The sequence below is a fragment of the Apteryx rowi genome, unplaced genomic scaffold, assembly GCF_003343035.1.
Source record: "Apteryx rowi isolate R43461 unplaced genomic scaffold, aptRow1 scaffold_225, whole genome shotgun sequence".
In the NCBI taxonomy this organism is placed as follows: Eukaryota; Metazoa; Chordata; class Aves; order Apterygiformes; family Apterygidae; genus Apteryx; species Apteryx rowi.
This window is the reverse complement of record NW_020448586.1, coordinates 1048977-1073285: the sequence shown is the minus strand read 5'-3', so window position 1 is coordinate 1073285 and position 24309 is coordinate 1048977. Positions and strand designations below refer to the sequence as shown.

General features: G+C 51.6%; 1 protein-coding gene across 14 annotated transcripts in view; it reads right to left on the bottom strand.

Moving 5' to 3' along the window:
• Positions 1–14448: 14448 nt before the first annotated feature.
• Positions 14449–24309, bottom strand: part of CUNH16orf71 (chromosome unknown C16orf71 homolog) — a 98727-nt gene continuing 88866 nt past the window's right edge. For 13 of the 14 annotated variants that reach the window (XM_026065319.1, XM_026065320.1, XM_026065323.1 and 10 more), the window contains 4 exons: positions 23669–23886; positions 21980–22065; positions 17816–17885; positions 14449–14657 (listed from right to left, as the gene is read on the bottom strand). In XM_026065319.1, the coding sequence (XP_025921104.1) occupies positions 14580–14657; positions 17816–17885; positions 21980–22065; positions 23669–23886 (452 nt within the window). In that variant the 3' untranslated portion in view covers positions 14449–14579. Of the gene's footprint in view, positions 14658–17815; positions 17886–21979; positions 22066–23668; positions 23887–24309 lie in introns of those variants that run through there. The other variant, XR_003253417.1, reaches the window with a different exon arrangement.

The window sequence follows — 24309 nt, the reverse complement described above, 5'->3', positions numbered from 1 at the left end:
AGCAGTGAGAAATTAAGCCTATCTCAGAAGCTGTTACACCTCCAGAAAGGTCTCATTTGAAAAGCATTAATACAAGATTAATAGAGGCTTTAATAAACAGTGAATCAACTACTAATGGAGCCCAACTTGTAAGCCATCTAGAACATGTCTGGAACACACTTAAAATGGATGTTAATCATCTTGTAGCCCTGAAGACACCCCATTTAAAGGAAGCTTTAGAATAAAAAGTTACAGATGAGACAGAAGACTGCCTTATCCCTCTAGTCACCTTAGAGGGATACCCCCTTAGAGGGGGTAGCTCAGTTTGATTTACAAACACTTCCCCATCAGCACTGGCCTAAGACAGGCAGAGACATTTGGGTCATCTTTATGTTCTCAGGGTGAGAGGTGGATCAGGACCCTGCAATGCCCAACATGGTGCAGACTCAGAAGAAGGTGCTTTAAGAGCCAACCAAGGGATAAGAGGTGAAGACAGGACCTGCTGGGGAGCATGAGGCAAGCAGGGTGGTGAGGAAGGGTCTCCCAGGAGCTCTTCCTGCAGGTACAACCTTGACACAGTCAGCAAGGACATGGGACCACTCATGTGCCTTGTCAGCTGGCAAGGGCCACCCGTTTCAGCCCAAAGACATGTGCGATCTGGAGATCACAGAAAGAGGCATGGCCAAATCAAGAGATAAAGACCAACACATAACAGACAGCTGCATCACAACAGAAATGCAGCCACCTCTGGGGAAGAGCACTGCGGCCGGTTGTAACAGGTTTTAACACCCCACCATCAACTCCAGGGCAAGCAGCAGAGAATTCACAGGCATTTGGCTTGTGACAAACATGCTCCTGCAAGGAAGGTGGATGGGGCACCAGCATCACCACCACCACTCCCTCCTTGGCTAGGCCGCATAAGAGTCAATTTTCTGTAAGACCGGCAACCCCTCAGGCCATATCAAAGTGCCGACATGAGGCATACGTGTGCGCCTGCTGCCAGCCCTGCTCTCTGCCCACACGAAACACCCCGCCTAGGGCAGGGCCATTGGGTGAAACCTCAGGCAGGGGGTCACAGGCCCAGAGGAGAGAGGTGGCAGAAGAGAGATTCAGCTGCATCTGCCTCTCACAGTTCAGTCGCTTACAGGAGACCTGAATACGGACATGATGGATTGATGCCCTTGGCAGAGCGCTGGCTTCTTTGTACGAGCGCTCTTAATTAGCACATTAGCTGCTGCCTGTTGAACAGCAGGGCAAAACGTGCTGAGACCTCCCACCCTTCCCAATTTGGGGAAGGGAAAGGCTCTGCTCTAGATGGAGGGACAGGGCACAGGTGCAGGAGGTGCAACCACAGCAGCTCAGCACTCACAATCTCACTAGAAGAGGCAAAAGACACAGGGCCCACCCCAGCTGGGATTTTCCACCCCAGCTGTCCCAGAAGATTACAGGCTGAAGCAGGGCAGCCATGCAGTTCCCGGAGCTAGCACAGAGACAACCCAGGTGGCTTGGGGAAGGGAACTACCAGGGTGAGCACCTCGAGAGCGGAGCCAAGGCTGCCATAGTGGAGGCCCAGGCAGCAGGACATGGGGCTGCACAGCCATGACCTTCCGTCTCTCATATCTTCCCACCCCACAGCCAGAAGTGGCCAACATACCCCACGCAGCAGACACCCTCAGGGGTACGGAGTCGAGTTCCTTCCTCACCATCTCTGCTACTGCTGGCCTGTGGAGGGGAGCCTGGGGGGACCCCCAACCCTGCTCAGGCACAAGGAGCCACAAATGCATGGGGTGGGAGGAGCAGGGACATCTCCCTTGAGCCTCAGCAATAACTTCAGATAGGACTTCTGATTCCCACCGGTAGGGATAAGGGGCCTCAGGCTTTTTGCAGTCCTAATAGCTCCCTGCCTCTGTGACAGTGCTACAAACAGCAAGGGTCTCCCCATGACAGCCCCCAGAACTGTGTATGCCGTGGGGGGCTGGGAACTGTCACTGCACACAGCCCCACAGAGGGATGGCCTTTTGCAAAAAAAATAGCTCCACGCACCCATCTCCCCCCCCCCCCCCCCCCCCCCCCCCCCCCCCCCCCCCCCCCCAAGTCAGAGCTAGGACCCCTGCCTCTGCTGCAGAGCATGGTGCGCTCAGCCGTACGCCTAAGCCCGCTCCGGCTGCGCAGGGACGCCCAGCCCTGCCCCAGTTCTGCTCTGCACCAGGCCAGGAGCAGGCTCCCAGGTCACCCTTGGAGCAGCGATTAGCCCTGGGGCAGAGCAGGTCACAGGGCCCCTGTGTCTGCCCTCATTCCCCCAGCTGGCCCCAAGCAGTCCTTGGCTGCCACCCCGCAGCCCTACCAGGGTGCTGGCAGCAGGCCCAGCAAGCTGAGATTAGTCAGCAGTGGTGAGAGGGCCTCTGCGCCGCCTTGGCCCCTCCAAATGGCAAAGTCCAGTCCCAAGCTGAGGACTTCCCCCAGCGTCAAGGCTGCTGCAGGTCAGCCTGCCCCTCAAGCATGGTGCACCCCTAGAGCTAAGTGGCACCAGCCCCCAGGAAAGAGAAGGTGCAGGTGCTTTCAAACAGATTCCCTCACTCCCCCAGGCTGTACAGGTGGAATTGAACACAGGGAATACTATCTCCACAGGCAGTCTGGAACCGCCCCAAGGCAGGGCTTCCCATCTCCAGATGGCCACAGCTGGGGTGGCAGCTCAGTGGGCTGGCTGAGCACAGGGAAGCCGGGCAGCTCCAACCTGCCTGTGTGACCTGGACACACTGGAGAGGGAGAGGTTTGCCCCAAGATGTGCCCCAGGCCTTCAGAGCAGAGCCTGGGCCACAGGAGGCAGGACCCAACTCAACGCTGTGGCACTGGGGCAGTGGGGAAACACATGCACTGTCACACCTCCCCAACCCAGCCCCATCCCTGGCCCAGCGTGGCTGTTCTGCAGACTTGGTGCTAGAACAGAGCAGACCACAGCGCACTGTAGTGGCATCAGGGCTCGTCATGGAGCAGAGGCTGGAGGGGTAACCAGATACTGCTCAGAGCAGGGTGAACACTGCAGCTAGCCCTGAGCATCTCACCACTCTTCTCATGAAAGTTTTTCCCTTGTGCATATTGGTATTTCCCTTGTTGCAGCTTCTACCCATTGGTTCATCCTTCTCCCAACATCAGGTAATTGAAGACAGTGGATTAGGTTCCCCTCCCTCAATCTTCTCTTCTCCAGACTGACAAAGCCCTGCTCTCTTAGCCTCTCCTTGTACACTGTGGGCTCCAGCCCCCTTCCCCATCCTATGGCCTCTGCTGGACTTGCCCCAGCTTGCCATCACCTCCATATTCACTTGAAGGACAGACCCTCCCCCTGCCCAGTTTGTGAGGAGCACTGTGAGGACCCCTTCCCAATGGTCAAAGGCTAGTTTCAAACTCTTGTCTGGTCAAGGCATGAGGTTGGCCTGATTGCAGAGATGGTTCCTCAGTGACATCTACCCTCACGGGGAAGGGCGGCAGGATTGGGGAGGAGCAGCTACAGGTAACGTCTTTGGGGTTTGCCTGCTGTCATAGTTGTTGGACTCTTCTCCTGGCAGCAGGAGCAGTTGCACCAGGAATGTTTGGGAAGCTGGTTCAGTCTGTCATCAAGAATCCCCTGGCATCAGCAGTGCTACTCTTAGTCTGGGCGCTTCCCAGACAAGCCGAGAGTGTGGCCCCCTCCCATGTCTGACAGGCTGGTCAGCATCGCTACTGGAGTGTTACTTGTGCAGGTGCCCTGTTCCCTTAGCAGCAGGAACTTCAGACGAGCGAGATACCACATCTTCACAGCAGTCAGCAGGGGAAAGGCAGACCTCCCTGAGGTAGATTAGACAAAGTCAGAGAGTTTGAGGGTAGCAGGACAGGTGGGAGTGCAGAGCACGGCACGGCAGCTTCCACAGAAGGCACATTACAGGGTTAGAACTAGGTAGGACCAATTCCCAGGCTACAAGCATCATTTGTGAGCCATCAGACTGACCAGTTACAGGCAAGTCATGACAGTTACTAATGCTCAGTTCATTCATGAGGCTTCAGTTACAGTCTAAGCTTGTCAAGAGGCTCTTGGAAGAGGTTCATCCAAGGCATTGCTTGCTCCTGGCTGGCCAGGTTACACTGGTAGGCAGCAGGACTGACAAGTCGACCCATAGGATATCCGGGACACTTGCTTGGCTCCAAATCCAAATGGTCTCCAGTATCTGGAGGCTGCCAGCTACCATGTTGATTCAGAGGCTCTGGAGAACATGCATCAGAGTACAGTCTGTAGTTGCTTGCGAAATTTAGCAACAATATCCAGAAGGCAGCGGTATCTTAATAGTCAGGAGCTTCTTAGTGTTCTTCTGACTTGCTTTGTAGCACCAGCTACATTTTTCAGTATGTCCACGTCCTTGTGTTTGGATGCCTCCACCCGGAGCAGAGGATCAGCTCTGCAGATCCGGGGGCACTCGGTTTAACATCAGGTTTAGCGTGTCAAAGCAGATGGGGATTCTCTGTGTCTGCATACAGGCGTCAGAAACCGAACACCATCCTAGCCAGCCTCTAGACATCTGGAATGAAGCTTGGATCTTGTGAAGGAGAGGCCTGGGGTCAGAGACTGGAACTGGCACAGTTCAGAACCACAGCTTGGGAAGGGCTGCAGGGAGCACAGCTGACCTTCAGCCCTCAGAAGAACAGAGTCCCATTATCTTATAGTTAATTGCCTGTACCATGAAGTATCCAGCTCTGAGTCACTACCAGCTTTCAACTGGAGAAAACCCACAGCCTTTCTTGGGAGCCACCTGTTCATGTTAAAGCTTTCTCTGCTTTATTTTGGAGTGAAGAGACAGTCCAACTGCAGACCAGTCGAGCAGGCTCTATGACGCTGAGGTAGATATTTGTTAGCAAGTCCATTTTGAGAGATTATCAGCATCTCTGTGCACAGCCTCAAATAGCCCAGGATACCAGAGCACTGGATTGGTTGAGTCTCACATGCAAAGTCACTACACAGAGCATGGAAACAACTGTCTCACAGCAAGAGCTTTGCAGCCGTGAAGTGACTGCAGCTGTGTAACACAGCTAAATACATTCCCCAGGCCCCAATTAGTGTTTGACAGGTGAGAGCTAAGGCTCAGCTGAGGCAGACACACAGGGAGGGCCAGGCTCCCCCCCCCTTCTCCTCCCTCACTTTCGAAATCAGACAGGAGTGAGAACTCACAGATTCCAGCCCCAGAGAGGACAGCCAGGACCCTGCAGCTCATCTCACTGAGGTGTCCGCTATTAGATCAGCACCAACAGCATAACAGGGTCTGCCATAGTGCATGAAATAGCTTCAGTCCAGAGCCAGTGAACACTGACCATGTACAAGTCCATTGGATGCACCCAAGGGTGCTGTGGAAGCTTGCTGATCTTACTGGAGGTAAAAGTCTTTTTCTAAGGCCGTAGAGATCAAGAAAGGTTCCCAACAGCTAGAAAAAGGCAAGCATCATACACATCTTCAAGCAGCAGGATCCAGGGGAGCTACAGACCAGTCCATCCCCAGGAAGACCGCAGAACTCTGCACAGGCCAGGCTTAATCAGTGTGGACAGAGCCTTTGCTACAAGCTCATGCAGCAGGACTGTCCCATCTCATCCCTCACACATAGCAGGAGGCAAAGGTGTACTGGCATCTCCCTGTACCATTTCTTGCAGAGGCAGGAAGGGAGCAGCCTCTCAGCACACACTCTCCATCTCCACAGCATCTGCTTGGGTGGCCCATCTCCCTCAGGTGGGCTGCCACGGGCTGGCTGACTTGGGGCAGGGCAAGATGAACCTGCCAGTATCACCTCAGCACCAACCCAGCCCACAACAAGCAGCAGACCACCCTAGAGATCACCCCACACCAGGGCCTTTCCTCTGACTTGCCATGACAGCTCGCCACAGCAGGTAGCTGCCCGCAGGGACACCACAGAGACCAGTCCCCACACAGTCACAGCTTGCTGGGTGAGCCCTCAAGGCAGACACTACACCCAGGAACCAGCAGCAGCTCCTCCCGGGCAGGCAGCAGCTGGGTCCCAGGCAGGACACAGGAGCTGCACCCAAACACCCCCCAAGCACGCAACCAGCTCCAGCGGCCGCCTGCCTCCCTGAGAGCTTATATAGCCCCGAGCGGCGGTGGTGGTGCGCGATTGGCCAGCAGCGGGGGCAGGGAAACGCGGGATTGGCCAGAGACAGCTGGCAGCGCCGGATTGGCCAGGAGCGCTCCGCCCCCCCCCCCCGCGGCGCCCGGCTGCGTGCCCAGCCCGGCGGGGCCGTGTGAGGGCCGGGGTCGCCCTGCGCGACCCGCCGCGGGGGCCGGGGCCGGCTGTGCTTGGCCTCCCGGCGCCTCACACTGTCCCTTCACGCCCTCCCGGCGCCTCATACCCGTCCCAGCATCCCACGCCGTCCCCGCACGCGGTCCCGCCCGTGTCCCCACGGCCCCAGGCACGCGCTGCCCCCTCCGTGCCGGGGCCACGACCAGGGCRKSCSCCMSGKCCGSGCTCTCCTTCCGCCGTCCTCAGGGCAGCGGAGGGGAGCGGCGGCGCCGGGAGCGCGACTGCCGCCCTGGGCCCCCTCCTCGTGGCCGGGCGCTTGCGGGCCGGGGGCTCCCGGCGGGCACAGCGTGGGCCCCGCCGCCCCCCTGCCGCCGCAGCTGCTGCCGCGCGCCCCCCCGGCGGGGAGGCAGCCAGCGCCAATCAGACCACTTCCCCGCAGCAGAGGGAAAATATTTTGATCCTCGGTGATGTGATAAAAGGCACATCAGGAGCGGCAGAATTAGCAGAAGCTGTATTTATGTCGCCCAGGGCTGGAATTAGCCTGCTGCAGCCGCGGGGCGCCCCGTGCCAGGTGCTGACAGCTCTGCCAGGACGCGCCCTTGGTGCCGGCTCGCCTGGGCCCCGGGGCCAAGAGCAGGGCTGGCCAGAGCCAGCTCCCCACCGCGGGCGCCTGGCATGACAGCAGCCGCCAAATACTGTCTCCCTCTCTTGCCCCAGGGCCCCGTCCGTGAGCTACGTCCATGTGGGCCAGGCCATCCACGGACGAAGGAGAAGCCGCTGTGCTCAGCAGGGCCTGGGGTGTTCGTCCGCCCCTTCTGCGACCTCCTTGAGGCTGTGTTAACTGGCCAGTCTCACCTTCGAAACACAGCTAGTGACAGGAGAAACACCGCACAGGCAAACGGCTGCTTAAAGCTAAGCCTCCACGCAATAAGGCTCAGCCGACAACACACAAGAGACCCAGGCGGCCCAAACGCCGCAGAGGGCACGGCACGCTGCCAGGCCTGCCCGCAGAATGGGGTGGTAAGGCTGGGCCTGGTATTAACTCCTGGCCCTCAGGCTAAGGGAGAGTCACCAGGGCATTCGGGGTGAGCTCGGCAGATACAGGCACAGATGCTGGGGTGCTCGGCCTCCTTTGGCTTTGGCCTCTGCAGGAGGGGGAGACACAGATACCATCCCGAGGGAGAGGGGCACAGGGAAGGATCCCCCTTGGCAGCTCAGGCAACAGTGGGAGATGAATCCAGCCACCAGCGGGACCAAGCAGCCTCGCCTCACCCCGACCGAACGGCTCCGAATCATTGTGCTGGCTGTGCTCATCCCATCTGTCTTGTGGCAGGCTGGGAGCGGTGGGATTTGCATCAGCGTGGCCCTTAGCAACGCCAGATCCCTGCTGAAGGGGAAGCAGGAGCGAGAGCAGGAGCTGCAAAGCAGCAGTGTGAGCCCTGGGGAGAAGAGGAGGAGAGGAAGGGGGAGGAGAGCAGAGGCTATTTCTGCCCAGACTGATGGGTGGGAGCCATCCAGGAGGGCAGGAGCAACATGGGACCAGCTGCAGGTGGCCCTAAGGCAGGAGAAACGTGTCCCAGCAGGGCCGGCTAGCGGAGGTGACTGCCTGCCTGCCAGCATTTACATCCCAGGAGAGCCAGCCCTGATGCGTCTCTGGCACGAGGAAGCGTGGCTGGGGAGGGGGGGCAATGGCAGGCCTGAGGTGGATGGGGTGAATGGGGCTGGACATCCCCAGGGTGACATCCCCAGGGTGACGAACACTGTGCTGTCCAACCTGCCTTGCAGAGCCCACCTGGGGCTGGCCTGTGTCACCCTAGCTCTGATTCTGTCACCCCATTTACAGTCCTCAGTGTCCTGTGCCATGCTGAGACCATGCCGACAGTAACCCTGCATCACCCTGGGCTGCTGCCTTCTCTGCAGCATCCCCAGCCCAAGCTTAGCCTCCTTCCTGGATGCCATCTCTCCAGACTGTTTCAGCTAAAGCATCTTATGAAAAAAATGATCCCAGGTCCATCCCATGCAGAGATGCCACAATGGCTTTTACTTGCAATTGAACAAAGAACCTAGCTGATCTTTCAGTGCTGTTATCAACACAGATCTTCCCCCTTGTTTGCATGGCTTTGGGGTTTACAAGTGCTTGCAATGGTTTTGCATGGTGTCTCTGGGACCCCAGCTGGAGAAGCGCAACTGGAGATGATGTGGCACCTCTGCTGACCAAGCTGGGCCTGTGTTTGCAATGCTGACAGCCTCCAAGCTTTGCCCTGCATCGTGCGAACCTGCCAGGGCACAGATCCTCTTCCGACCTGCCTCCTGCACAGCCAGGGGTGTCTGCTTTAACAGACACAAACCCGGCAGCTCTTCAGGACGCCCCCCCCAGCAGGAACATCCTGGGAGTGGCATTGTCATCGCTTTCTACTTGTGCGCCTGTGTCACCACGCCAGAGCCAGGTGAACCAGCACACTGCCAGCACCAGGCTTCTGCTTGACCCACTTAGAGCAGTTCAAAAGCTCCTAGTGCACTGAGCTGGTGTTTCTGACTGAGCCATCAGCTGTTTCAACCAGTTTAATTACCCACATCTGAGTCATCCCAGCCCTGCTTTATCAAAGCTTGCAGCCTTGCAGACAAATTGCCCTTTGTGCTTCTCCAGCCCGTGTCAACGGGGAATTGCCAAGTACCAATTAATCAGCAGCTCCTGCTGTGACAGGCCTGGGAGATGGTTCCCCAGATGGAGATCAAGGAATGAAGAGGGGCCACTGCCCTCTCCATGTAGCAGGCGCCTCTGCGATGGTGCTGGGACTGGGGCCCAGGCCCTGCTCCCACAGCAAGGAGATGACAGGGAGGCTTCGCCCAGCAAAGCCCAGAGCAGAGCACACGGCTGCCGCGCCAGCCCCTGGCACAGCCTCCTCAGGCTGGGTGGTTGCCGCCATGTCGTACGCACACCCTATCCAGAGGCAGCAAGCAGGGATCAGCCCAGGCTTCACCCTACTACTTCCCCCATAGTGGGGCAGGGTGGTGGATCCCCAATGGCAAGAGGAAAGAGACTGGTGGGAGACCCCACAGGTTCAGCCAGGGTCTCTCCGTCTCCCTGGCCCCAGCCTGTGGCTGTTCTGCCCTATAAATCACGAAGGCAGCGGTTCACTGGGAGAAGCATACAACCTCCAGGGTGCTCCAAGGTTGCATTAACATGATGCGTTTGCTGGTCCCTGAAATTTGAAGCCAGGAGCAAGGATAACCACAGGAGATTGTAATAGCAGAGATGCTGCTGCACGAAGCCACGCACGGCTACGCAGCAGCCACCAGCCTGCCCAGCACAGCCTGATGCACACTTCTCACCCACCGCACTGGGGTTCACCCTCCCACACGCACAGTGCGACGGGTGCACGCAAACACGCACAGAGTTGGTGGGAGGTCACAGCACCATGTGTCAGCTCTATCCCCCCAGCAGAAGCCAGCAACCACTTCTGCCATACCCTCATCCTGGCTGCTTGCCTCACTTACACCCAGAGTGGTTGGGCTCTCTGACAGTCAGGTCATTGTGCGATGGCCCAACAAGCCCTCTGCAAGCAGAGACACCTGGAAATCCAACAGCAGCAGCCAGCTGCCAAGGGAAAGGTGCTTAGGGCTGAGCCAGCTAGAGCAAGGCAAACAGTTGTGAGCATGGGAACTTTGCAGGCCAAGGTCATCCAGTCCAGCAAGGATGTTTCAGCATCACCCCAGGCCTCCCCCTTCCTTCATCAGGTCCATCAGCTCCCTGCCTCCCAAACCAATTGTGGGCATCCTGGGATGAAAACCAGTGCCCAATTTTAAGGCCATGCCTATGCAGTTTGCAGGGAGTGCAGGAAATCCTGTTTGCTACACAGTGATTTTCAGGCTGGCAGGTCTGAACGGTGACGTGAGCTTTCCCTGGCACTGGGTGGGACTCGTGCATAGGGCTGGAGCAGATACTATTGTTTCGGGTGAATGCAAATGTAAAACAAAAAAAGAGTCATTCTGGCCCAAATGAAAGCCACAATGGTGTTTTGCTTCAACTCCAGGTGTTGTACATTTTCAAACACGCTCACTTCAGCAGAAGGCTGAGGGGGACTTCAAAGCAAAATACCCAGACATTTTGCTCTGAGGTTATTCATTTCATCTCAGGTTTTTCCTTGTCATTTTAATTTGGGGGCTGGAAGAGTCAGTTAGGCCAATCTGCAAAGCCTCTGAGCAGCTCCTGAATCCACATCTGTGGCTGCAAAAGGGTCAGTGGGGAGAGATCACCCACCTCTCTTGGCAGCACCCTGAGCCCGGGACACCCGGAGGAGGACGGCAGCCGGAGGAACGGGGCAGGAGGCTCCGGGCTCAGCCCAGGCTCTGTGCGCTCCTCGGGGCTGGGGCTCCTCTTGCAGCTCCCCGGCAGAGCGGAGAGGAGGGGCGAGAGCGGATCAGCCGCCAGATCAGCTCCTCCACCTGTGAATCGCGCTGCGTCACGTGCGTGCCTTGCCTGGTGCTGATAAGGAAACAGTTGCAGCCCTCCACTCACAGGGCTTGATATCACTGTCCCGCTGCTGTTGGTGGCAGCAACGTAGTGATTTCTAGGCCTAATTGGTAATTAGTTAAATGTGTCCTTGGCACAAAGTGGAGTGCACTGACTTAGAAACCTATGACATAAGTGTGGCTCTGCCAGTGCCTGATGGACAGGCTCCCAGCACCTCCGCATCCCTCGGGACACGGATCTGCTCTGATGTGAAGTGAAGGGCTCATGTGACTGCGGGGGACTGCTGCACTCTCCACGCAGAGATCGCCGCCTGGAGCGTCGGCTGTGGGCACAGCCTGGCTGCTGGCTCCTCGGGGCTCCCTGCGAGACCCGCGGGGTCCCGTCCATTTCCCAGCATCACCAACAGCCACTGCCACAAATTCAGTTCAGTCTCCGGAGCTGCCAGGCTGTGTGTGGCCCTTGTTGAGCAAGAGCTTCTCGGAGTGAGTAAACATGACCAAGGTGAACAAAGTGCCCATGCCCGGCTGTCCTGGGGCATAGCGTCACGAGCTCTGCGCGGGGTGTGAAGCTGCCTCGTACCCCAAGGCACTTACAGGCTTGAAGAGAGATGACGATCAGGTCAGAGCACGCTGGGAAAATGAGGGACCAGCCCAGGGTGCTGCATTCCCATCTTCCTTATTGCAGGACCCTAAGGAGTTAACACAAAATGCCACCTACTGTATTTTATCTGTCCTCCATTGAGGCCAGCTCTGAGCACTGGCAGTAGAACAATGCTAAATTCTGATTAGCTCTGGTTTTCCAGCAAGAGGGGAGGCACAAGAGGGTGGGGAATTAATACTATTCTGCATAATTTTTAATCTAAATTCCATTTCTTTTCTTTTCTTTCTCTAGGAAGCAAACAATCTAGGGGGTTTTGTACTCAATTCCTTGCTTTCATAATCTAAATGAATTGTTTGCAAGTAGGAGCCAGCTGCAAAGCTGACAATCTCCGATCAAATCTGCCTTCCTCCTAGTTCTAGCAATCATTAATTTGCTCCTCAGCTCTGATTAGCTAATCCTGGCTGCCTTGTGGCAGTTTGCAGGGAAAACACCGTGTGAACTGCAGCTCCGTTTGACAGAGCTGGAGCTGGTGGCAGGGTGACGGGATTGATTTTTGCAGGGTCCACGGTGCTCCAGGTTGTCAGCTCTCTAGCGAGAAGTGCGGTGCTCTGGGAGGAAAGGCTGCTTAGGTTATTTATGGAGTCTTGGCATTTTGGAAATATCAGCGGATGATTGTTTCCCCTGCTTTGTGCAGGACACGCTAGTTTGTTACACCAAGATTAATTAGCGGGGCTTTAAAATAGGAATTGAAGACTCTCTCAAACAGCCTCTCTCTCAAAAATATCTGGGTGTTGCCCCATTTTTGTTATGTTGCTGTTCTTAATGTGCCTGGGAGATGTGGCAGAGCTGTTATCTCTATTTATAGATGGGAAACTGAGGCATGAGTCTCTGCATGTTTTGTGGATGGGGGCTGGCAAAGCCCAAGCCTCAATAGTGGAGCTGCCTGGACGGAGGTGGGGTATGTGGTGCTTTTTGTGCCAAGCTCTGGTTGTTACATGGCCTAATACAGAGACAGTCATGGTCTCAACTCCTGCCAGGAACTTCGGAGCACCCTGGCCTGACATCTGGCCCAGAATGGGCCACACGTATCCAAGCAGGATATTGATTGCCCAGGCTTGAAGGCCTCTGCTTCCCAGAGCATCATCTCTTGGTCTACGGAGTCTCCCAGCCTCGGGATAAAGGTCGTGCAGCTCAGGGCAGCTCCCCGTGATCCCATGTTTTTACAGGTCCAAGAGCCCAGGCTAGTCAGACACAGCGCTGGTGGCCACATCACACCCATCCTGCTGGTTGGGCACAGGGCACTGCCAGCCCTGCGTGCCACTTGCTCACGCGTAGCTCTGCAGGCCTCGTCTTTCAGCTGCTAACTGGCTGCTCTTGATTCCAACATTCCCCTTTTTCAGATCAAATTCCCCAAGTGCTGGGGGTGGATCCTTCTAATTCTCATTTGTTTCAAAGCTGTACAAGGCTTATGAGCATGACAGAAATGTGCCCGGAGTGCAGGAAATGGCCTGCTTAGCTGCAGGAACAGTGCTGGCTTTCCCATCTCCCTAACTGCTGTGATCGCGACCTGGGCACTGGGGCAGCTCCACACCTTCCTCAGTGGCATGTGATTTCTGAAGCTTCCCTTCAGGAGACATTTGGCCCCACTATAAAGCCCAAATACCCTCTGTCCAGACAGAACTGTGCAGGTGAGCAGAGGTTTGGGGGGCTACATCCAGTTCTGACACCGAATTGCTGTGCAAGGGTGGGGCAGGTCACCTGCCCATGCCTCTGCTCACCCAGCTGACAGCAATAACGACAATCTCTTAGCTCTATTTCAAGGTAGCTTGAAGAAAGGGAAAGATTGAGGCAGGACTGATGCCAGACTGAAGAAGCAGGGTGTGCAGGGTCAGACCTATAACAACGCTGGAACTTACTGGACAGTTTCAGCCTAGTTGGAAAGGGGACAGAGGTCTTACAGGTGTGACAGCCTCACATGTTTGTGTGAGCTAATGGCTGGGGAGGAGATTGATTCACATCAGGCCTTCGTGGTGGGAGAGGCTGTGTGTGAATGCGCTCACCTGCCAGCGGGCCAAGCAGCACTCGCATGTGGGCTGGCCAGCCAGCCAGCTGCATGCTGCCCTGACTTAATACCACTCGGATATTACACAGGGACTCTTTTTAGTATGTCCAAGATAGGATCTGTAACTGGATGCATGTGCATGTCCAAGTCTTTGGCCAACTAACTGCAGATAGAGGAACAAGAGGCCTTCTGGGCTGAAAAGAGTCTTACCAAAAGGAGCTGAATTTGCCCAGTGGGTCCCAAGAACACTGAGGGACTTTGTATTAACACCTGCATCCGTTGCCAAACAGCTCACTGAAAGGACCCAGCAAAAGAGGAATCTCACTAGGATCATGACTGCTGGAGAAGGAGGAACAAGTGGCAGGGTTCAAGTGCACCTTTGGGAGGGCAGTGAGCTGGGCCTGGGGCAGAGATGGCCAATAACAGGGCTGCTGGAACAGAGGCAAGTGAACATTAAGCTGTCACACTTTTAATCATATTCAATGGCTCTACCTGATTTGCTTTTTACTGTGGTTTTGTCTTTGGTTCCTAGTTCCTCTGTCAAATAAATAGTGCCTGTTTCACCCTTGTAGCAACCAGCAGAAGTTAGTGTGGACAGTTGATGGCAGGGTGTGCTAGAAGAGAAAGGAGGCAGCACTCGGCACGGGCAGGGATGGAAGTGGCAAGTTTTTTCCCAACAACAGACGGAAGATACTCCCTCTGTTCTGAGCCCTTCTGCTGGGTCTGGGCTTGGTCAGCACAAAGAGCTGGCTGCATTTCAAGGAAGAACAAAGTAGCAGCAGAAAATGGAGAGTCTCCATAACGTCTTTTGGGGCTGTGGAAGAGGGAAGACCCAAGTATCTGAGAGAAAGACAGCTGTTAACCCCTGCCCCTGCATTTACTCTTTACCTCCTAAGTTTTTGCCAGCTCGAAGAATGCTCTGAACCTTGCCCCATGCAATGCAAGCAGATTGTTGCTGAATGCACTCCACTAGAAAGCACAGCTACTGTTCAGAAGGATTCGCTCTTAGGCACTGGCCCTTCCTCCCACCAGTCTCATTTACCTTACTGATGCAAATACCATACTCAAGGTTTGACATTTTAATGACAAACAAATATTAGTGCTCTTGGAGGCTGGGATTTCCCGGCATGTCCATTTGCACAGATACCCACAATAGCATCACCCATGGGCTGCCTGGGGGCCTAGACCATCTTGGCTAGCAATCCTGGGATTCAATGTAGTGGATGCTGTCAGATGTCAGGGAGTCGAAAAGGCAACAGAGCAGCTCTTCAGCCTGCGGGGGAAAGAAGAAAGGGGTTGGGAGAGAGCTCTGATTTCTGTGCATGTCCAACAAACTTCTTCCTTTCAGAGGTAGGTTTCTTGTGTGTGCTGCAAGCAGGCAGCATAGTGAGGATGTTTTATCAGGTAACTGTGTCCTGGACTGAAAAAGTCCCAGCACAGAGGTGGCTGTGAGTGTCCCACAGCTGGGAAATGTCTGCTAGTTATTACTATTTGGCCCTTCTCAAGATTCACATTTTCGGGGAAGAGAAGAAAACCAACAACATGCAAAGTGCCAAGTGGGAAATATAACTCCCTCCCCTTGGCTGCTTCTGCCTCACCTTCCCAAACTCAGCTCCTGTGCAGCTCTTTGGCATGGCTGCTTCAGAGCCAGCTTAGTGCAAAGGGCTTCATAACCTGTCTGTACCTCTGACGCAGCCTCTGAGGCTCCCCTTCTGCCAGCACTGCCTATCTTCATAGCTGCCCTGGGCTTTTAGGACTCTTTTACCACACTCCAGCCCTTCTGCCTGCTCTTAAGGGGCTGAGGATCTTGCCCAGAGTGCTTGGGATGCATTTTCCCCTGTGCTGCTCTGCTCCACTCCCAAGTTTCAGTTGTCTCCGCAGGGAGGGAGATGCTGGAGCAGCCATCGTGGCTGCTGGTAAGAGCTTGAGGGCTCCAGGCAGAGCAGAAAGATTAGTGCTGCCAGTCAGCAGAGGTGCGACTGCACAACCATGGGACGGTGAGCGAGGTATGGCTGTGCAGGAACTGTGCCGTCTCTCTCCTCTGAGTGGCTAACAGTGGCAGGTCAGTGATGTACTACATCCTGCACCGTCACCGAGAAACAGCCACCCCAGCCGCGCGGCCTCATCCCAGTCAAGGTGCGGAGAGCTGCATGTGAGGAGAAACTCCATCTAGCCACAGGACGTCCCAGTCCTGCGCTATCATCTGCTTGAGCACAGCACACCCTGACAGCTCCGTTATCTCTGGGGAGATTCCAGCTTGGTTTCTGGAAATGCAGTCCTGCTAAGGAATCTGTGAGGGCAAGCCAAGTCTTTTCAGCAAACTTTAGCGGACGGCAGTGGAAGGATCTGCATCCGAGTTCCCCATCCAGGGGCCCTTTATGTAGACAGAGAGAATGAGGAACTTCCAGAGCATGAATTCACCTGCTCCTAACGCGGTATTTCAAATAGGGCAGATGAAATGAGCTGCAGAAGTGCTTACTATAGTCTAAATGACTATAGAAGAAGGCAAAACAACTAGCCCGGACAGAGACGTCAGCACTGAAATAGTCCACATTTGGAAAGCTGAATTCTCATCGTGATGCCTAGTCCCTAATCACACAGGGAGCAAGTATGAAATTCCATTTCACTTCCATGGTTTGACTAGACCAGTGAATACTGCAGCCGTGCTCAAACCGTGAGGATTTGAAATCTGTGTTCATTTAACCCTGCTGAACTTTGCCTGATAACATGTTGTTGCTCATTAGCTCTGACCTGGAAAGCCTGGCTGACATTTCGTAAACTCATTAGCAAGAGACCAGAGGATCAAATATGGTTTCTACAGACATCCTTTGAGGTACAGTCATTCTCTGGTGAGTTTGCTCCTCAGATTTTGCTTTAGGATTTCTAAATCTACACTGAACTTTGGAGCAAAAGACCCACTTGAAAATAAGACACATTACTTTCTGCTGTGCTTCTGGTAACCAACAAATGAGAAATGCTGCACCCACCACTATCCCAGAAGCTGTTTTCTGATTTGACTGCAAAATGGTGAGGCATCGCTTTCTCCTCTCAGGGATTAGGCTGATGGTCTAAACCATGAACTGCTGTGAATAGCCCCTGCTTCCACCAAAGCCAGAGGGATTTGATGCAGTGGTGCAGGCTGCTAAGAGCAGGGAGAAGAGGGGCTGAAAATACTTGCTTTTTCTCTCGTCCACCACAGAAAGCATCATAAACCTCTTTCTGATAGGCTAATTTCCCATAGCCATGAAGCAGAAGTGATTTTATGTCAGCCAGAGATATGAAATGTCTTTTTCAAAGCAAATCAGAAGACAGCCTAGAGTTGCTGCCCTGTCACATTACTTGGCAACAGACGGGCACCTTGGCAGCAGTAAGCACTGTGCTATGACAGCCCTGCAGCTCTCCCAGAGTTGTGCATGCGGACCTTCCCAGGCACTGCATCCCACACAATCCCAGCTAAACTCCTGGGGAATTTTACTGTGCCTTGGCGAAAGTTGCTGCAAACAGCAGCTGTACAACTTTGGGGAAGTTTGGGGTAGTTTGGCCTGGTTTACGAGTAGGAACATGGATCTCAAAGAGGGCCCTATGTCTTTTAAGGCCCAATCCTTAGAACACTGGTGCTGAAGGCAGCAGCTCTGTTATCTTATATGATATTACAAACACATCTAACTCTCCTGCTGCATTTTCTTGGGGAGCAAAAGGAATCTAAAGGAGAGGCTTGTCTACTTGTTACCATTTTTAATTCTGCACCAAGTCTTCTACAACTCCTAGTCCTACCTCTTCAGGCACTGCCTCCTGTCTCCAAGTCTCTTGTTTGGTTTGTACTGAACTTTGATGATTACAGCTAGAGTTTTAAAAGTATTTGTGCAGTTTATTCCCCTTAAGTGACCAAATGGCTTTAAGAACCCGGAGCTTAATGTTTCCTTCTCTGGGATAAGCTACTGAGAAAATATTCAGCTAGCCCAACAGTGGAATAGCTAATGAGTTAACTTCTCTTCCTCCATTTGGACTTGGGCTCCTGAAACACGACTTCTAGAACACAGGACATGTGCCAGCTTTGCAGTAGGGCTGAATGAACATTTTCTGTCACTTCTTTTTGACAAATATCACAAAAATTTTACTAAGTGTTGATTCTTCATAAAAAGTAACAGACTTCTATGGAAAATATTGAATCTTTACCAAAACCTCCAAATATTTTGATTCAAAATAGTGCTCCTGGTGTCATGTGGAAGATACAGTTTGACTGGCTTTTGGTCCCACCTTCCACCATGTGCTGGGCTCTCAGTATGAGTCAAGGCTAGGGGCTGCCACGAGGCACCACCTCTGTCTTGTGCAAGTTGAAATTTTCTTTAAAAACACAACCTATTTTGACAAGCTTCATTCATCATGGGAGCACAAAGTACATGTATTTGTACCATAAACTTCTTTACTTGCCTGCTTCTTATTTTGGGGATAGAGGAGATGCTGCACAGTGTCCAGTACCGACTGCTTCTGCCAACAAACACTGCGGGTAAAGAAAAATGGAAGTAAGTGTTACTTTGCCATCTAAGCCGTTAGACACTACAGATGACCTAGCTTTGAGGAGGGTTAGGTTCTGTGCCAGCAGCTCTGGCCATGTGCATCTGTTACCGAACTTCTTTACACAGATAAATCCTGGGTTTTACAAAGCTTTGTATAAATGGATTTGGATTCTTAAAATATAAGCTTTCAAACAAACAGTAATGACCTGTTGCATAAGCGGGTCTCTGGGGCAGTGGGAAATATACCTACCTCTAGAGATTTAAGCTCTGTGCAAGAGCCGTTTTCTCAGCAAAGATGATCTGTGTGCTTTCCCCCCCCAAAACAAACGCAGGGCTTTCTGAGCTGCCCTCAGCAGCAGGTCTGCTTCACTAGTCCTTGTTTAGCTCTGACCACTCTCAAGCTCACGGAAGTCACACATGAACTGACCACAAGAGGTATTCAAGAGAAATTAAAAGGCAAGACACAAATCTCAAAATTGCCTTTGTAACTAACTCCATCCACAGTCAGAGTCTCAGGCTTGAAAACTCTCCAGATACTTTGGAAACCACTCCCTGCTCCCATAAGCAGGTATTGTGCTTGGCAACAGTTTTCCCTTCAGCGGTTTTCAACAGCTCCAGGATTTTACATCGTGTGTGTTCATTTTTTGATTTCTACACCTCCTTCCACTCTGAAGCACTGTACAAATTTGCACCCAGAGATAAGCTTCCTCTAGGAATAACGTCACTCCCCACTGACAGCAATTAACACTTGGTAAGAATGTTTCATCAGATAGCATAACATCCAGCAAAGTTCCTAATCACTTGACTTTTGTTCTGATTGCACTACATTCTCAAAAAATGGGAAGGTACAAGGCCTAGCCTACACTCCGATTTGCTTCTGAAACAGCTAGGCTGTCGGTGTGCTTTAGTCAATCCCTGTTTACTGTGTTCAGTACGATGTTAACTAGGTGAACTCTTAAAGACTGTGCACTATACAGTTAAGTCCTAACAGTCTTATGAGCATCTTCAAGTAAAGCCATTATTTTTAAAAAGCTCAAATAACCATAGAGGAACAAGTTCTGGTGTGATCACTATTAAATCAGTGTCACTTAGTAAGGTAACTAAATCGAGCATGTCATGCAAGAAGCATAAAAAGCAGAGCATGCCTTTCTTCCAGTAGCTGCTTTGAATCTACTTATAAATTCTTCCCTCTGCCACCCTGCAGCTAGGAAATCTGGCTTTAAAAACAAGTTATGACAGGGGAAATTCAAATGCTTAACACTGGAGATCCAGGCAACTGGATGCTGACAGAACAAGAAAGGTAAGTCTCAAATCATTACTCCTTGTCTGTGGATAGGACTGTGTCACTTCCGTCTTTGGATTCTTCCCCTGGGTCCCTACTGCTCTTAGGCTGTGTTTCAGCTTCCCCTCACCTCCTTCAAACATTTACTTCACTCAGCCCTGTGAGTTAGCCTTGGCACTCTCCCAGATTATCCCAGATTCCTGCTTTGGCTCCACTCTTTGCAGTCAGTCAAGCTCACAGGCTGCTTTTGTGCCCCCACCTGCATAAATTTTGTCCCCCACTCTATTCTTCTTGCCCTTTGGAGCAGAAATAATCCCTTCATACATGTCCAGAGAATGGATGGAGTGGGCACTGCTATCCATGAACAATAATCTCTCTACAGTTACGAGGGTCTGTGCCTGTCTTTAAGGCAACTGTTCTGCGCAGCACATTCTCCAGTGAGTGAATGTCTCTCCTTGATGTGCCACTGATAGAGTTGGCTTAGGAAAGCTTTAACAGGCTCTGAACTACCAGCAGTTACGGTAGCAGTGCCTACATCGTTCCTCTCAACACCCGATTCCTGCTTCTCATCACCGCCCATCTCTGACACCCTGTCCAGGCTTCCATACACATGGCAATGTTTCTCCTTGTGGCACAAAGCCTAAGTAATATGGCTCAGCTGGGAATCAACTCCCAGGGCCATAAAACAGTCCCTCACAGTGGTGCTTCAGCAACACAGTGGAAATGCAGGCCAGAGTCTGCGATATTATTGGAATCCTGGACCAGGGCAATAGAAGTGAAACAAATATACAGAGATTTATTTAGTGCAAGAAAGGTCACGTGGCTCCTGTTGATGGAGTCATAAGAGTAATTAACCTTACATGTTAATTTGAACTGTTTATAAGCTAGGCAATGAAGATGTCTTAGCATGAAGTGTCCTTATGAGACACCAGCGAAGTCAGGCTGGGTTTTCGAAGATATTTGCAAAGTTGATTTTGAACACCATGATGGCTTGCGCGATGCAGTAAGGGTATGATCTCACTGCTGGCTTAAATTGCTCTAGCTGAGAATCGCTGCTTCTCCTCCTCCCCATCCTTGGGCACACCTTGCTGCCTCTCCCTTCCACAGGCACCATTAATCATGAAGACAAATAATATTTTTTGTAAGGCTATTTTTAAAAGGCTGCACAATCACCAGTTCTGGCAGCGGGGTAAGAGGCAGAGCGGAACTCGCCATTTGGGAGTGCCTCCTAACAGCCATAGTTTATGCACACATATTTTGGAGTTTGGCAAGAAAGTTTTTGAGTTGTACACAGCTGCACTTGCATAGACCAGGATGAGGGGTGAGAGACAGCTGAGACTGGCAGTGTCCACACCTATTCCTCCCCATTTACTCCTCAACCCCACGGCTCACTAAGCAGCAGCGAGAAGCCACCGCAGTGTTTGCTCTGGGTGTGTTGCCTTGGGACTGGCAGTCTTGAAGTCTATCAAGTTAAACCTACAGTACTGGTAAGCACTATGTTGCAGATGGATTTTGCTATGCAGCATCCCTGACTCTGATGAACAAAAGTCTAGGAAAAATAAAGAGCTGGGGGATTCTGTATCTGGTCCCAGCTCTGCTGACAGGCACTCTCCCTCCTTCAGCAGTGATCTTTGGGATTTCTGACAGATCCTCTTTTCCTATAAATCAGAGAAAAGGTGGAAGAAAACTCACTAAAAAGTTATTAGGTAACTTGCTTTTTGCTTCCGCTCAGTGCTGTAACTTGTTGGGTAGGAGGTTTGGGACATGGCTCCCAAGTGTGAGATTTTAAATGAATGCGAGCAATGTCTAAAAGTTGACATAAGCTTAAAAACCTTTTTGAAAAGTTACTTATGGTATTTGTTCCATCTCCCTGTCCTCACTGTGGCCTTGTGACCAAGCACCATAAAAATTGATCAAAGTGCAGGAACTCCACGGTGTGACCAACTGATGCTCGGATTTGATCGCCTTGATGCTTGTAAACTCTAGCATCCTTGAGTTCCTACTCTTGTCACAATGATGGTGCTGTCTGGAAGTCCTTCAGAGGGAACAGCCAAAGTCATGACAGCCTTATCAGTGTGGCTATAGGACTGTTCCATGCTGGATGTGTCTGAAAACACATCTTGGCTTCCTTTCACAGAGGAAACCATGTGCATGAATTGCACATCACATTGCCAAATACCAGCCCCTCCTACAAGGAAACCTTCCCTCTTGGGGCAAGTGGGTTAATTAGCCTGATAATCATTCTATTCCACTAATCAGTCCCCATAGAGGGGTTCTGTTTGTTTTATCAGGCTTATAAATCCTCTACCCAGCATTTCTGGTGATTTATTTAAGAGGCTGGTTTTTGACTTTGCTCTCTGGTGCTTAAGTATTTTTTTTCATAGCAAACATAAAATCTGCTAAGATATTTCTCCTAGGAATTTCATCGATTCAGCAGGTCTATTCCCAATGTGAGCTTTTACTTCAGAGATTTCCCTGTATCTGTGGAACCATGCTGCCAAGTCTCACAGACACACTGAGTTTTTGACAAACACCATAAGCCACTACTTAGGGTCCTGAGTATGGAACATGTGACTTCCAAACTGGGCAAGACTCCGAGGTATTGATGCACCAGAAAAAATGTAACTTATGAAGCATGGGTTGTCTTTGAGAGGCACCTAACCTCATGAGAATCTAAACTGGAAGTGAATTACAGAGAAGAAGGCTTGGCTGCCCTTGCTCAGATCACAAGCTCTCTGATAGGGGGTTGAGATAGTGGTGAAAAAGTGCTGTTAAAGTGATACTGTCCTCACTTACCTGTCCAGCAGGGAGTCAAAGCAAACGACTGCATTGTCTCGCTGTGCTGCTAACACCAGACACAAGCCATCCATTAAGAGGGAACACTGTAAGAGAGGGAAGAACAGAGCTTTGGTGTTGATATCCATTTAAATAAGTCTGTAAGCCTCACTGATGAGCTGCTGACAGCATAGATAAATGCTTGTGTACTGTGTGAGGGGCTGAAAGACATGCTGCAACAGACTCCTTCAAACTGAAAGAGTATTACGTCTGAACTGTTAGGCATCCTGCTCCTATGGCATACCATTATTCCTGTTCCCTCTCTCAGAGTGAAAATGAGCAGGTTTCTTAGGTGTGTTATTCAGCCAGTAAGTCTGCTGGAAGCAGGAACACAGATAACAACTGTAAATGTCTGAGATACTGTAGCTGGAATGCTTCTTACTCGAAGGAACCCATCTCCCTTCCGGCAAGGGAAAGCAAATGATGTAATGTTCACCTTTGGCTCAGCAACACCAGGCCTTCTGGAAACACGCCAGCTCTGCCCAGAGGAATTAATCTCTGACAAGAGGAAGCGTTTCCATCGCCAGCTGAGCGGTGCCACTGCCTTGGCTCTGCTTACAACATGCTGCTTCCCTTTGTCCTTCCTAGAGAGCTGTGCACATTCCTGTGTGCAGAGGGATGGCATCCTCAGGGGAACCACAGGGGAACAAACTAGTGCTTAGACTAATTGGATGCTAGATGTAATTGCTATTCTATAGAGATATACTTCAAAGGGATACTGTCAGTTTAGAAAATCACAATCTGAAAAGATCTGACCTGCTCTTATTATAGGTAACACCTAAGACTCTTATAACTGAAGGACTGGAAACACAGATGTTTGCCTGTATTTTTTCAGAGGGACTGCTGTGCGCCTCTGACAGCCCTTCATTGATAGCTACTTCCAGCATAAGCAGTTGTTTCCTCTGTTGTTTACTCTGTGCTCTTGACAGCACCTTCTCGCATATTATACCTTACTGCTTTGCTCTAGTCAGGTTCCTGAAATGGAGGGTTTCTTCTAGACCAAGTGCAAAGAGAAAAATAGTTTGGGCCAGATATTCTGCTCATGTAAAGCAATGCACCTGCTGACCTCAGAAGTACATCTCATGCTTAGTTTGGGCACTTGCTTAAACCCTGTTGTGGACCATGGCTTGAGTTGTCATCACTGACTAATGGAGAGGTGAAACAAAATCTCTGCCCAGAAGTCTAGGGCACAGTCCAAAAAGTGGAAGAGTTATGTATCATTGTGGAAGAGGATTAATGGGGTGTGATTACGGAAAGGGAAACAGAAACTGTATTTATCTGGAAGAACAAGACAGGATACAACAGCCTAACATACATAATAGTAGCAACTGTGCACTGATAGGTGAATGGAGCGAAAGGTTTAATAGGGAGGTGTCATTCAAACTAAGGGTATGCTTGCATGTAATGATGTCAAGGTTAGGTGTCAATGAGCTTGCAGAAGTATAGGAACACAAGGTTGGGACTAGTTAGCAAGGCACTCTGCCCAAATTACTTATGAGTGGTACTACAGTTCAGATGCAGTGCTCTGCTAATACTGCTACCAAAGCTAGTTTGCTCAGAGCTGGTGTGGGTACCTTAGCACAGCACTGCATTAAGACAGCTCTTCTTTCTTGGGGAAAGAAGCAAAGCACAGCTCCAGCTATTTCCTACCTTTGCTGCAACACTGCACTTTGTCCTGCTTAACGTCTCAGAGATGCAATGAGCTTGTGGTGCATCCAGGACAGTGAGCCGCACCCCAGTCACTGTGAAATCTCTGCCAATAAGCTGATCGAGCAGTTCAACATAAGGCGGGTGCTCTGAACCCCGCAGGATTATCCCAGGCAGTATGAGGCAAGTGGTTTGGCAGAGGGTATCAAGCCATGGCAGGTCTGATGGGAAAAGATCAAAACACAACAGATGGTTGTTTTATATCTACCCCTTCAGCTGCTAGCCCTCTAAATAATTCTTCCCTGCCACAGACAAATAAGTGGAAGATCAGATATTCAGGCACTGTTACATTGTTGGGGATGTTTGCAGATGTGACTGCTCATCCCAAACTGTCAAACTGCTGTATGCCTACGTGTACGTATCTGGAGATCACAAGGCAGCAGTAGTGACCCCATTTCAAGAGTCAGACAAGGACAGCTGCTGATTTGCTACAGGAGATACTATTCCATTTAATTTCTTCCAAGCAAAGAAATCTGTTAATCCAGCTGCTTTTATAATCCAAAATGTAATTCTGATTAGCATTCATAAGATTTAATGTATTTCATATTTTCCCTATGACAAATCTATCTGTCTATTAGGCAGAA